General features: G+C 37.9%; 1 protein-coding gene across 3 annotated transcripts in view; it reads left to right on the plus strand.

Moving 5' to 3' along the window:
* LOC136871587 (DNA ligase 4) overlaps window positions 1–13645 on the plus strand; it is a 202351-nt gene that overhangs the window by 135855 nt on the left and 52851 nt on the right. For all 3 annotated transcript variants that reach the window (XM_068227154.1, XM_068227157.1, XM_067145024.2), the window contains exons 10-11: window positions 7368–7558; window positions 13417–13554. In XM_068227154.1, the coding sequence (XP_068083255.1) occupies window positions 7368–7558; window positions 13417–13554 (329 nt within the window). The remainder of the gene's footprint in view (window positions 1–7367; window positions 7559–13416; window positions 13555–13645) is intronic.

Below are 13645 nucleotides of genomic sequence, written 5' to 3' on the forward strand. Positions count from 1 at the left end.
CCCCGAAGGGCCTTGGCTTTCAATAACGGTTGCTGCCCAGCTCATGGCTTGCAGATATTGGGTGGCGTGTGGTGAGCCGATACATCCCTCAGCTGTATTGCCTTGCCTCCGTGACCCCTGCTCACTGTAGCTTCTCGGTTGTCCTCACGATGCTGGGTCAACACGGTTCCAGACCTCATAGATTTCTAAATTACTGCCGATACTAGAAATCGAACCCAGGTCGCCTGGACTAGGTCTCTACAATTAATTAGAGGAGCCAATATCACAACCTTAGTTTTAGATTAATATGAAATTTAAGATATATGCACATACCTGTTTATTGCAGTACTGGCAGAAAATAATCTTGCCATCAAAAGTCATCCCTGGAAATTGTACAAGCCATTGTTGTATAAGAGCACTCTTAGATGATTTCGTTTTAGGCATGATGAACTATATTCACTTAAACAGATTTTCTTTCACTGGCGACTTGACACAGTATGTCCCTTCTTACTACCTGCTACTTGTTCTTCCTAGATAATCCTCCCCCTCACCCCGTCACTCGACACAGTACGTCCTTTACTACCTGCTCGTTGTTCTTCTGAGCTAATCCTCCACCTCCACACTTCACTCAGCATTCCTTTGGTGACAGCTGTCTGGGAAAAACGACATTTCTGCGAAAAACCCACCCTCTGGTGTTCTGCTCATTCCAGGGATGTCCATTGGGTGATTGTAAAAATTACAGAAGTTGAATTTTATTTTAAATATAGAAAATAGGCATTTTAAGCACTAAAATAGTAAAATAGGCTCTAAAGGTCCAAATAGGCATTTTAGGGCACTATAAAACTCTTTTAATGTAAGGGATTTATCATGAAACGTCAACATATTTAACAAAAATCATGTTATTTCGTAAGGAACGAAATAGGCATTTGCCTTAAAATCCCAGGTCTAGTCATAACTCTTGCTATTGGTGTGCAGAAAATCCTAATGGTGTTAATGAAGTACCTCATTATGAAAGGAAGATTGGTGTTTGCTGTGCTGTTAGTGCAAGACGAGTAATTGGGCCTATTTTTTTCGAGACTACAATAAATGCAGAGAGGTACCAAGATGACATTAGGACACCGTTCTTCTATCAGTTAATGGAAGAAGAAAAGTCATGTGGGTGGTTTCAACAAGATTCAGCCCCTGCTCATACAGCAGAAGATTCCCTTCTTACAATCTGGGAAGTGTTTGAAGACAGAATGATCAGTGCTGGTCTATTTCCCCCTCATTCTCCAGATCTAACAGTGTGTGATTTTTATTTGTGGGGTAAATTGAAAGAAAAAGTATATGGAACAGATCCTCACACATTGGAGGAACTGAAAGAAAACAATTAGGAATGAAATCAGAAACATGGCAGTGGCAGAACTCACTCGCGTCAGCCAGGTGGTTACAGATGCAATGCCAGGAAGGACGACACTTCCGGCATCATTTATAAGGTAAGATCACCCTCACGCGTGACATAAGTTTGGCAGAGGTAGCTGCCATAGCGCAGATTACAAACACCGTGTGTTCAGTCTTAGTTTATACGAGAGACTCTGTATTTGCTCTATCTAAAACCTGTATATAACAAAAATTATAGAAACTGAATTTTCCAATCACTTTTGTCTCATATATTTTCACTGCATGGGCCATAACAACAGAAGTATTCACGAAGTATGGTTTTTAGTGCCAAGTCCATGAATGCCGAACATCGTTGACGTGGGAATATTGTTCAGTCATTACGATAGTGAGTTAAATGATAGTAGTCGTTATTGTGATTGTTTCACCCTCCGAGACCCCCGGCACTAAAAGCCATATGTTAAATAAATAACATACATACATCATCATTATAGACCGTTATGCCTTACATTGTTCAGTCTGCAAGCCTCTGTGAATTTATTAAACGTCGCCACAATCCTCTATTTGCAACTAGTGATGTGGTCTCATTTAGTTCTATACCTCTTATCTTTAAATTGTTACAAACTGAGTCTAACCATTGCTGTCTTGGTCTCCCTCTAATTCTCTTAACCTCTATAACAGAGTCCATTATTCTCCTAGGTAACCTACCCTCCTCCATTCACCTCACATGACCCCACCACCAAGGCTGGTTTATGCATACAGCTTAATCCATTAAGTTCATCTTAACTTATCCTTTATCTCCTCATTCCGAGTACCCTCCTGCCATTGTTCCCACCTGTTTGTACCAGCAATCATTCTCGCTACTTTCAGGTCTGTTACTTCTGACTTATGAATAAGATATCCTGAGTCCACCCTTTCACTCCCGATGTAAAGATAGTTTCGTCCGGGAGCTGACATCCTTCTTACAGAATATTGTTGATTGCAACTGTGAGCTCACTGCATTAGCTTTACTGCACCTTGATTCAATCTCACTTACTATATTGAACCGTACCCTGTCCTAAAAATTGGCCTAGACTCAGAGGTAAGAGCGTGTGGTGCTGTTCGGTAAAAATAGGCTACAAGAAAAATGTCGAATATGTGTATGTATGTTCAGTCTTCAGCCCTAAGGCTGGTTGGATCCTCAACAGCTCTGCCATCAGCTGTCATAGATGGCCTAGGCATCACTGAAGAGGCGTACTAGGGAAATGAGGAGTGATGTAGTTTCCCGTTGCTTTCCTCACCGAGCCAGAAGTTGCTATTACAATCAGTCTGCCAAGCCCACTGAAATGCATGCACCAACCGACCCTATGAGCAACATTTTCACACCATTCATAGCAGGGACTGGCTGCATAAGGAATGGCATTACTAGTATCGCTCATACCGCAGTCACTTTCAATGTCGAATATAACTGATATGAAATAAGTATATGGACAGGAGTTATGATTACATTATTCTATTGAACAAGAACGCAAATATAAGGGCAAGGATTGATTTATTCATCTCAAAATATAAATGGAAAATTCTAAATTCCCATGGAGGGAATTAGATATTTTTCACCAATAGAGCAGCATGTCAAAAATGTCAAAAACATATCATATGTAAGGCTTTTCAGGCGTTTGCTCTATTAACCAGCGTTTCATCTTAGGTCTGACATTAGACTCTTCAGAGTGGGATGTGTCAGACCCTACCCACTGACGCTGGGGTGTATGCAGGTGAAGGGATTAGGGAAAAGTTTTCATTCCCCTCCCCAAAGGGGAGGGGCGGGCCACCTAGAAGGTAACGCCTTCTCTCTGGCCAGGAGATTTGGCGGGTTTAGAGGATTGATAGGGTTTGAGGGCAGGGGGGATGGGCTTTGATTCGGTGAAGGAGTTGGGAGGGGGTTTCGACCTTTTGGCTAAGTATTTATTGATTTTTCAGTATATACAGAATATTTACAATTTAAAAATTTTCTGTTTTACAATTTGTTTTTACAATGTTAAACTTGGTTCTTACGTCTTTCATTCTTCTTGCTGCGTTGATATTGCTTTGAGCATTAGTATGATTTGCTTACAATATAGGGCTTTTACAGTTTTGTTTTTGGAAATATATCCCTTGCCCCCAGGTTTTTTATTTTATTTTTGTATTGGGTTGCTATTAGGATATTTACAGTGATTGTTTACATTTTTACAATATTTACAACATTTTACACTATTTGGTTAGGTGTTATTTACATAGGGTATTTACAGTGACCGTGGTGTAGGGGAAGCGTGCCTGCCTCTCACCTGGAGGCCCCGGGTTTGATTCCCGGCCAGGTCCCGGTCAGGGATTTTTACCTGGACCTGAGGGCTGGTTCGAGGTCCACTCAGCCTACTTGATTAGAATTGAGGAGCTATCTGACGGTGAGATAGCGGCCCCAGTCTCGAAAACCAAGAATAACGGCCGAGAGGATTCGTCGTGCTGACCACACGACTCCTCGCAATCTGCAGGCCTTCGGGCTGAGCAGCGGTCGCTTGGTAGGTCACGGCCCTTCAGGGGCTGTAGTACCATGGGGTTTGGTTTGGTTTTATTTACAGTGAGTGTTTACAGGTTTTTACAGTGTTTTGTGTTGTTTAGAGTATTTGCCCTATTTACATTATAAGGTTTTCGGTTGCTTCTGCTGTTCTATTTACAATGTGTTACATTGTGATTTTTTATTCCTCTTTTTCAATACACAAAATACCCTATCACCCGCGAATTTAACGAAGGAACTAAATTTTATAAAAGAACTAGCACTAGTCAATGGATACAAAATAGAGATGGTAAATCGAATCATCGATAAAGTAAAACTCAAATTAGCCACAAATTTCGAACCGGAAAAGACTAAAAAATCAAAATATGCAACTTTTACTTACACCAGTCCAACGATTCATCAAATAGCAAACCAACTGAAAAAACGGGATATGCAAATAGCCTTCAAAACACACAACACCAATAAAAACTTATTCTTTAATCATAACATAGTAAACTCCAACAATAACTAATTTCAAGGCTCCAGAATATACAGACTATTATGCACACAGTGTAAATTTTCATACATTGGCCAAACTGGCCCCAACTTCCTTACTAGATACATGGAACACTTGAACGCTTTAAAGCACAATAAATATTCCGCAATGAGTAACCATATGAATGAAACCGGCCATCAATATACCTCAATAGACAAAGACCTCACAATAATCAAAAGGATTGAAAAGGGGAAGCTAATGACGGAGTTTGAATATATATTTATTTATTTATTTATTTATTTATTTATTTATTTATTTATTTATTTATTTATTTATTTATTTATTTATTTGGACCAATATTTTAATAAGGAAAAAACCTGAATGACGCGGTCGATATAAAAAGTCCGTTAATAGAGCAATTGCCAATATTACAAACTTTCAAATCAGATAATAGTAAATTCTTAAAGGTATTTAATCTGAAAATTCCCACCACAGAAACTACTTTGACAACGCATAAAGATTCCCCTCCACACAACAAGCCAAGGTCCAACGCCCTGCCTACCGTCTCCTCCCCTACCCCCACCTCGACAACAGATAAGGACTCCTCACCACATGATACGCCAATGTCTAACGCCCCGCCTAATATTTCTTCCCCTAAATCCCCTACCCGCCCTTCACAACGGCTTTTCCATACGTATAACACAAGGAGTAGAACCACAACAGATAACAGTCACCGTAATGTAACAAATTCCACAAGGTTTTGTAGTAGCAGTCAAAGGGGTAAGTGAATACACACCATCAGATCACTGTAAAAGCACAATAACACACAACATTATTCACGTAAATTTCCTTTGTTACAGACGCACCATCATTCAAAAATTATGAAAGAAACAAATCAACTCCTCAAGATTTTGGATTGACGTCCCTTTTGACTAAAACCCTCATAAATACAAACTCCTACCAACAGAAAATCTGATCGTCAGAACAAGACTAGTTCGATGAAACTACCTAATTCAACATTTTACTGTTCAAAACTAATAAATTACAGTAGCAAGCTTCAAAATTAAATCCTGAAGCTGAATTCCAACGTATCCAAGATTTTAATCTTCAGACACCAACAAGTTTTAACAATAATTACGACTCAAATTTTAACATAGAAATCAAATTGCAATTGTTTTTAATAAACTAGAACTTTGAGAAAACAATTTTAGTCAAATTTTCAATGTTTGAAGATATTGTGTTTTGGACGTCAATGTCTTTAGAATTAACGGTTATTCCAATTTTAGTATAGTCATTCATTTTGTTAAACTATTAATGTGGTCATAAATTTCTATGTTTATATATTTTATTACTTAATTTTAGAATTATAATTAAGCACAAATTTGTCAAAGCAAATCAAATATGACAGGTCTTAACCTTGAGATGATTATATAGGCTGAGGATGCTTGAAATTAAAGCGAAACATGTCCCTATAAAATAGTGTTATAGCATTATGATCTAACAACATTAAACCAATTGTATTGAATAGGTGGAATAAAAAATCACAATATTGTAAGCATATTATAGCAAATTTCAATACGGGTCTAATCATGAGATTAGTTACATGTAATAAAATCTGTACATTCCTAACAGATTTCATGAATTCGAAGTTGGTTAAGATATAGTCTATTATGGATCTGGTGGTTCTACCCTCCCATGTGTAGCAGTGAATAACCTTATGCTTGAAGAATTTATTTATAACTGCTAAACTCATACTTGCACAGAAGTGCAGCGTACGCTTTCCATTCCTATTAGCTTCCATATCTTCCCCACATTTACCAATCACCCTTTCGTATCCTTCAGTATCCTTCAGTTCGATTTCCAACTCTTGCATTGTAATTGTCCATTAGCACTTGCTGTTGACTCTGACCACGATGTCACTCAATGCTTCATAAAACTTGTCAGCTTAATCCTCATCTGCACCCTCACATGGTGAATACCCTGAGACAATTCTCATCCTCATTCCTCCAAATGTCAAATCTACCCACATCATTAACTCATTTACGTGCCTAACAGAACTATGTTGCGTGCAATAGTATTCCGGATGAACAGTCTTACTCCACACTCTGCCCTATCCTTTCTAACACCCGTCAAGTACACTTTATAATCTCTTCCTCGTTATCTCCCCTTACCCGAATATCATTTACTCCTAGCACATCCAGATGCATCCTCTTTGCTGATTCAGCCGGTTCTACTTTCTTTCTTTCTTCCATAAGCCCCATTAATATTGATAGCTCCCCATCAAATTCCATTTCGTTCGCCAAGTTATTTCCAAGGAGTCCCTCGCCTGTCGAATGGGAGTGGGACTCCGTTACTCCCATAGGTCCGAGACTTGCTTAAAATGTTCTGAGCTTGGTAAATTCTGTGAAGAAGGATGCTACTCTACTTAGACATAATCTAAGTGAGAATCTCTCCTCTAACGGGTTAGGGACCACTGGTGGATTGTATATTCCTACACACCTGAGCACAAGGAGGGCCATGACTCAGAATATGTCTGAGATGCCCACTCCCATTCTGTAGCAACTGGTATCCCAACTTTCAGAACCACTTGCTAGGCCATTCAGTCATTGCCTATGGTTCACGAACAAGGATGTGACTACAGTAACCCACACCATGAACCATCAAGAAATAAATAAACAAAATAAGCAATGAAGCTGTGTATTTCCTCTCACAGTATTTCTCTGTCAAACAGTAGGTAGTAATTCTAGGAATCTTATGAACCTTGTACATTTAATTAATTAATTATTGGTATCCAGTAGTTTTGAATGGACTCATATGTACATAATCAAATGTTGATAGGGTTTCTAGTTTCATACTATAGTCTGATCTATATACTGAACCATTTAATGCTTTTAATTGTCCTGTGAATTTTCTGGTCACTCTTTAATTTGTTTTTAAACAAAAGAATTGAATACTCAATCACAAGATACTGGGTAGCCTTTCTTTAAAGATGTTGTTTCTATCAACTAGGTAACCCTGTTGAATTTCACTCAATGTGCAGAGTTGGTTCTGGCTACTCTATGTCTAAATTGGAAGAACTGCTACTGAAGTTGGCCCCACATTGGCAGCGTGTCAAACTTGGGCAGACCCCTCCTGGACTACTGTGGACTAAAGAGAAGCCGGACCTATGGATTGAACCCTGCAAATCATACATCCTGCAAGTATGTTTCAGCATTATTTCTTAAGATAGTACAGCGATATTGTTGCTACTTGTCATAAGGACACCCAAATTTCAGTTACCAGCCAATACATTTAAGATGGAAGTATACATTTCTGTGAATTTAATTCCACATAAACCTGCACATCACATGGCTAATGATTAGAATAACTACTAGTGGATCCGAGCTGTTGTGTTATAAATAGGTCAGATAACTCAATTGATATGCCTGTCGCAGTCATTGTTTTGCCTGCCCTTTTCAATAGTTTTATGAATATTTAATACCGGTACATAATAACTGATTCATTCGAAATTTAGTTTATAACACTTTTTTCCAATCAATATTATTTGTGCTTTGACCATTCGGCCATGTCTGGATTTTAACATTTTCAAACGATCTTGCCCGAGATAGTGAAATATACAGTTTGGTCGTGGCATAATACTGGTTCAAGTAAGTAGACTTGATACCTACTCATCTGTAACTTCTCTCGGTAGCATGTAAGTTATTAGGAACGTTCCGCCATTTGTTGAGTATATTCAGAAGCTCGGAAATGCGAGAGGATCAGAGAGTATCCAGCAGGGAATAGTATTCTTCCATCATCAGAGGAAGTGTCCAGCTCCATGGCTAAATGGTTAGCATGCTGGCCTTTGGTCACAGGAGTCCCGGGTTCAATTCCCGGCAGGGTCGCGAATTTTAACCATAATTGGTTAATTTCGTTGGCACGGGGGCTGGGTGTATGTATCGTCTTCATCATCATTTCATTCTCATCACAATGTGCAGGTCGCCTACGGGAGTCAAATCATAAGATCTGCATCTGGCGAGCCGAACTTGTCCTCAGACACTCCCGGTACTAAAAGCCATACGCCATTTCATTTATCAGAAGAAGTGTATATTCTCTGGCTTGACAGGTAGTAATCAAATATGGCTGCATGCAATGACATTACTAAGGATGAAAATCACATAGGCCTATCAGAATATTAATGAAAGTGTTAGTTGCTTAGGAACTTGCTAAGTACAGAATGTATTGCAGGTTAGGGTAACTTTTCACCTGCAGTTAATGGGGGTGATCATTTAATGATTTGATTTTATGATTACTCAAAGTGGCTGAACTTAGAGACCTATCAATGTCTCATGGCTCACCGGCAGGTAATTCTGGAGAGAATAAAGCAGAAATGAAGGAAATCAGTCCAGTAGAACGGATGAACGGATTTGCCAAAGGTGTTTTTAGTAAACTCCTAATATATAGATGCAACTCCAATCTTGCTTTCTTAATTTTTTTAAATTTTTATTACTGAAGGCTTTTCTTGCCAGCATTTGACTACCTCTCAGAGTTAACAGTCTCATTTATGACTATGACAATATGTAAGCTGGATTAAAACATATCCAACCACGGGAAGAACTTTCTCTTGAATTCCCCTCTTCTACTCTAGCCATATAGGGCTGCTCTGTCTTTATGATACTGTGATTCTTACTCTAATAATTAAATGTTGATAAAATAAAATACCTAATCGTCGCACTATGTGGTGGCACTTTGTACTTATCCTCGGGTTTCCACATAAAATATGCCCTGCTGTTAGGCCTTCACCTTGTAATAAACAGCTGATTAACTACACGTACAGCAACCTGAAATAATAACACTTTAATTAATGATGGGCGCCAGCTACAGGTAAATGTAATAATAATAGAGTGAGACTATTGAATACATATAATTTACAAAATTTATTCCACCTACTCAATACTGTACAATAATTGCAATGTCTATAAATACATTACAGTATGTTATCAAGGTACTAGTTTCGACCCTATGTGGGTCATGATCAGCCTAACTAAGATACACTTATGGATTTGCCGAAGTCCTAAGACAAAATTACATTGTGGAAATAAAATTTAAAAGAATGAACTGTGTATGTGATGTGATAATGTACATATGAAATGGTGGAGTGATGAAATGTTATAGATAAAATAATGTACTGATCAGTGACAAATAAAAATTTTAGGATTTACATCAATTACAATTAGACTGTAAGAATAGTATCACACAACTTTTACAATGATGATTAAAATATGCCTTTGTTAGTGAATACTCTAAAATTGCACTTAAAAAGTGTAATATGCCGGTTAAATGCAAAGTTCAGATACTTCTATTGAGTTCTAAATTTCAAGTGCATCTTCAGGTAGAGAATTGAAAGTTGAACATTGGCGCAGAGGGTGTCTGTCTTGCTTGAGATCCAATATTTCTGCCCTACCTGCTGAAATTAGGAGCGTGTCAAACCACCTCCACTTTAAGAAACTCTGTCAAACCTGGTTAATAAATAATAATAATTTCTTATAACATAGTAGGATTAGATCATAGCTAAATTATTAGATTAATTAAAACATTTAATTGATACCTTAAGAAATTAAACTGTAGATAATTTAGTGTATATTTAACTCTTCATGTAGGTGTATGTATGGTCGGACAGAATAGCAGGCTTCATAGCCTGAGTCCCGCCATATAAAACCATACAATAAATAAATAAATAGACTGACTGACCGACTGAGTCCTCTCCATCCATATGACTGACTGCTGTAGGATACCAGTCCTTTTATAGATTCTTATTGTCACATAATTTATGCCTACATCATGGTTAAAACAGACCATGACCTCACTCAGACCAAGCTTCAAAGCATTGCACCTTATGTTTAAATAGCCGCAGGCTGGGTAAACTCCCTGACCGCACCTCCTGTTTCTCAACATGCTCAGTGACGTGCAGGTAGAACCATGACTTGACTCTAAATGTACCTGTGTTACACCACCTTGTGCAACTTTAAGCAGCAAATCTCATAATATACACATTCCCTTAATGCTAAAACGCACACATACATATGGTACATAACAGATGAAATGAAATGGAGTGATAAATAATTAATAAATAGCAAAATCAGATAATAGAATTGAATACAAAAAGTAATAATAGTAGTTAATAACCATAAGCATCATCATATAATAATAATAATAATAATAATAGAGAGGAATGTTTGTAACTGGATTTGAACTGTTACAATGTATAGAAACAAAGCTCAGCTACAATGACATGACAAGTTCATGATCTTAAATAGCCACAATCACTAGTTTTAGTTTTAGAAATACATATACAAGTGTACCTGAGTGCTTTCAAATATTAACTGTCAAACGTGACCCCCCCCTCCCCAAAAAAAAACAAATAAAAACGTTATTTTACCCACTATGAAGTTTTAATGACACAACACAAACGTCAAGAAGTGTAATCAGAGGTAAGGCTTTTTACAGATGATGTTATTCTGTATAGAGTAATAAATAAGTTACAAGATTGTGAGCAACTGGAAAATGACCTCGATAATGTTGTGAAATGGACAGTACGCAATGGTATGATGATAAACAGGGTTAAAAGTCAGGTTGTGAGTTTCACAAATAGGAAAAGTTCTCTCAGTTTTTATTACTGCATTGATGGGGTGAAAGTTCCTTTTGGGGATCAAGTACCTAGGTGTTAATGTAAGGAAAGATCTTCATTGGGGTAATCAAATAAATGGCATTGTAAATAAAGTGTGCAGATCTCTGTACAATGTTACGAGGGTATTTAGGGGTTATAGTAAGGATGTAAAGGAGAGGGCATATACATCTCTGGTAATACCCCAACTAGAGTATTGTTCCAGTTTATAGGATCCTGATCAGGATTACTTGATTCGAGAACTGAAAAAATCCAAAGAAAAGCAGCTTAATTTGTTTTGGGTGATTTCTGACAAAAGAGTAGCGTTACAAAAATGTTACAAAGTTTGGGCTGGGAAGACTTGGGAGGAAGGAGATGAGCTGCTCGACTAAGCAGTATGTAATAAATATGTTGATTCTAACAGGAAACCTGAAATATTTGTTCCGAATTAGTAAATTTATAATACCAATATAGATGGTCCGTTATTGGACATTATAACTTTTCCAGCTTACTCATTCCTGGTTGCCAGCGTTTTGCCCCATGTGCTAAGTTGGGCTCATCAGTTGGTAAATAGCACACCTACCAAGATGCATGGCTAGTGCATACCATGGAGGCCACTGCGTAGGCTACTTGGAGCCACCGGCAGTGCCATTGCAGTATGAGAGACTTTGTTTCATTTTCAAAAATTGATGCCTGCCTGGACGTCAGATGATGTTCCGAGCTGTCGGTGGTGAGATAGCATGGAATGACATTAGTAGACAAATAAGTTTGAGTAGTGTCTTTAAAAGTAGGAAAATTCACAATATAAAGTTGGAATTCAAGAGGACAAATAGGGGCAAATATTCATTTATAGGAAGGGGAGTAAGGGATTGGAATAACTTACCAAGGGAGATGTTCAGTAAATTTCCAATTTCTTTGAAATCATTTAAGAAAAGTCTAGGAAAAACAACAGATAGGGAATCTGCCACGTGGGCGACTGCCCTAAATGAAGATCAATAGTGATTGATTGATTGATTGATTGATTGATTGATTGATTGATTGATTGATTGAATTGCACTCAAGTGCTCATTTTATATCAATAAGTGTGCTCTTGTGATTATCATCATCGTTATCATTGTACAGTTCCATTTTCCCAGATACTGTTAATGAGCCTCTTCCACTTCTTCCTGTCCATCCTCTGGTAACATGTCATCCCATAAAAGTGTTCTTACTTGTTGGTAGAATTCTGATCCCTTTTGTACTGTGTTTGTAATTTCTTTTCTGACCAATATCACTGGTGATAACACTTCTAAGGTAAGGAAAACTATCCACACACTCTAGCTGGTGGTCTCCTAGTTTTACACTTGCTGGATGCCCTTCTCTGTTGACTGTTGTAATAGTTCTTTTAATGTTATAAGCCATTTTATGTAGCATTTTAAGTTTAGCCTAATATCTAGTCTACCACTTTAATTTTAATGTTAAGGACAATATGGCTGAAGATGCCTAGGCGAAACATGCCCTGATATTTTAACATGTAACTTTGATTTTGATTTTTAATAAATCACAAAGTGTATTGAAAAGGTTGATTCCAATGAGACAGTTCTTTCATGTGATCTCAGCAAATTCTAATATAGATGCTGAAATTCAATATCGTCTGAATTGTGCTAGTGCAGCATTCGGTCATCTACGTCAAAGGGTCTTTGATAATCGTAACATGACTACTTAACAAAACTTCATGTGTACCGGGCTATTGTAATACCAACACTCCTTTATGGGTGTGCCCAGAGAAATATCATCAGCGCTGTCTGAGAAGGATCCATAGGGTTAAATGGCAAGATCACCGAACTAACATATCTTGGAAGAAGCCTGTACCATCAGCATAGAGGCTATGATCATGAAACATCGACTTCGTTGGACAGGTCATGTCGCTCGTATGCCTGATTTTTGCCTCCCAAAGCAAATTATGTATGCTCAACTGAAGGGTGGCCATAGACACCACGGTGGACAACAAAAAATATTCAGGGACGTACTAAATTCAGACATGAAGAAATGCCATATCAGCACCACTAACTGAGAAACAAAAGAAGCTAACCGCCTGGTATGGCATCATCTTATCCACGAAGGTTCTAAGAACTTCGAACAATAACGCCGGAGAATTGAAACTGAGAAGAGAATTGCTCAGAAAGAGCGGATGTTCCTCAGGATGAATAACTGGATCTCAACGCTGGCAATGTGGAAGAATTTGTGGCTTGAGGATCGGCCTCCACAGTCACCTAAGAACTCATAGACTCACCAGTAACATCTGAGGAAGACAATCATACTTGTTAGCGAGTGATATCCTATTATTATTATATTATTATTGTTGTTGTTATTTTTACTCTAGAAACTTTCCTGTGTTAAGTTTATTATTTTGCAATGTGATAATTAAATTTTCAGATTAAGGCAACTGAAATTGTGAGAAGCAAAGTATTCAAGTTGGACTACACACTGCGCTTTCCCAGAGTAGAAGATATTCGCTACGATAAGAACTGGAATGACTGTATGACCACTGAGGAGTTTGATCAGTTAAGACAGGTACATTTTGTGATCTGTTTCATTAAATGAATAAGCTATGTTCACAATATATTTTATTTAAGCATTTCTCATACTCGAGTAAAAGATAATG

The sequence above is a fragment of the Anabrus simplex genome, chromosome 4 (genome assembly GCF_040414725.1).
Source record: "Anabrus simplex isolate iqAnaSimp1 chromosome 4, ASM4041472v1, whole genome shotgun sequence".
Taxonomy (NCBI): Eukaryota; Metazoa; Arthropoda; class Insecta; order Orthoptera; family Tettigoniidae; genus Anabrus; species Anabrus simplex.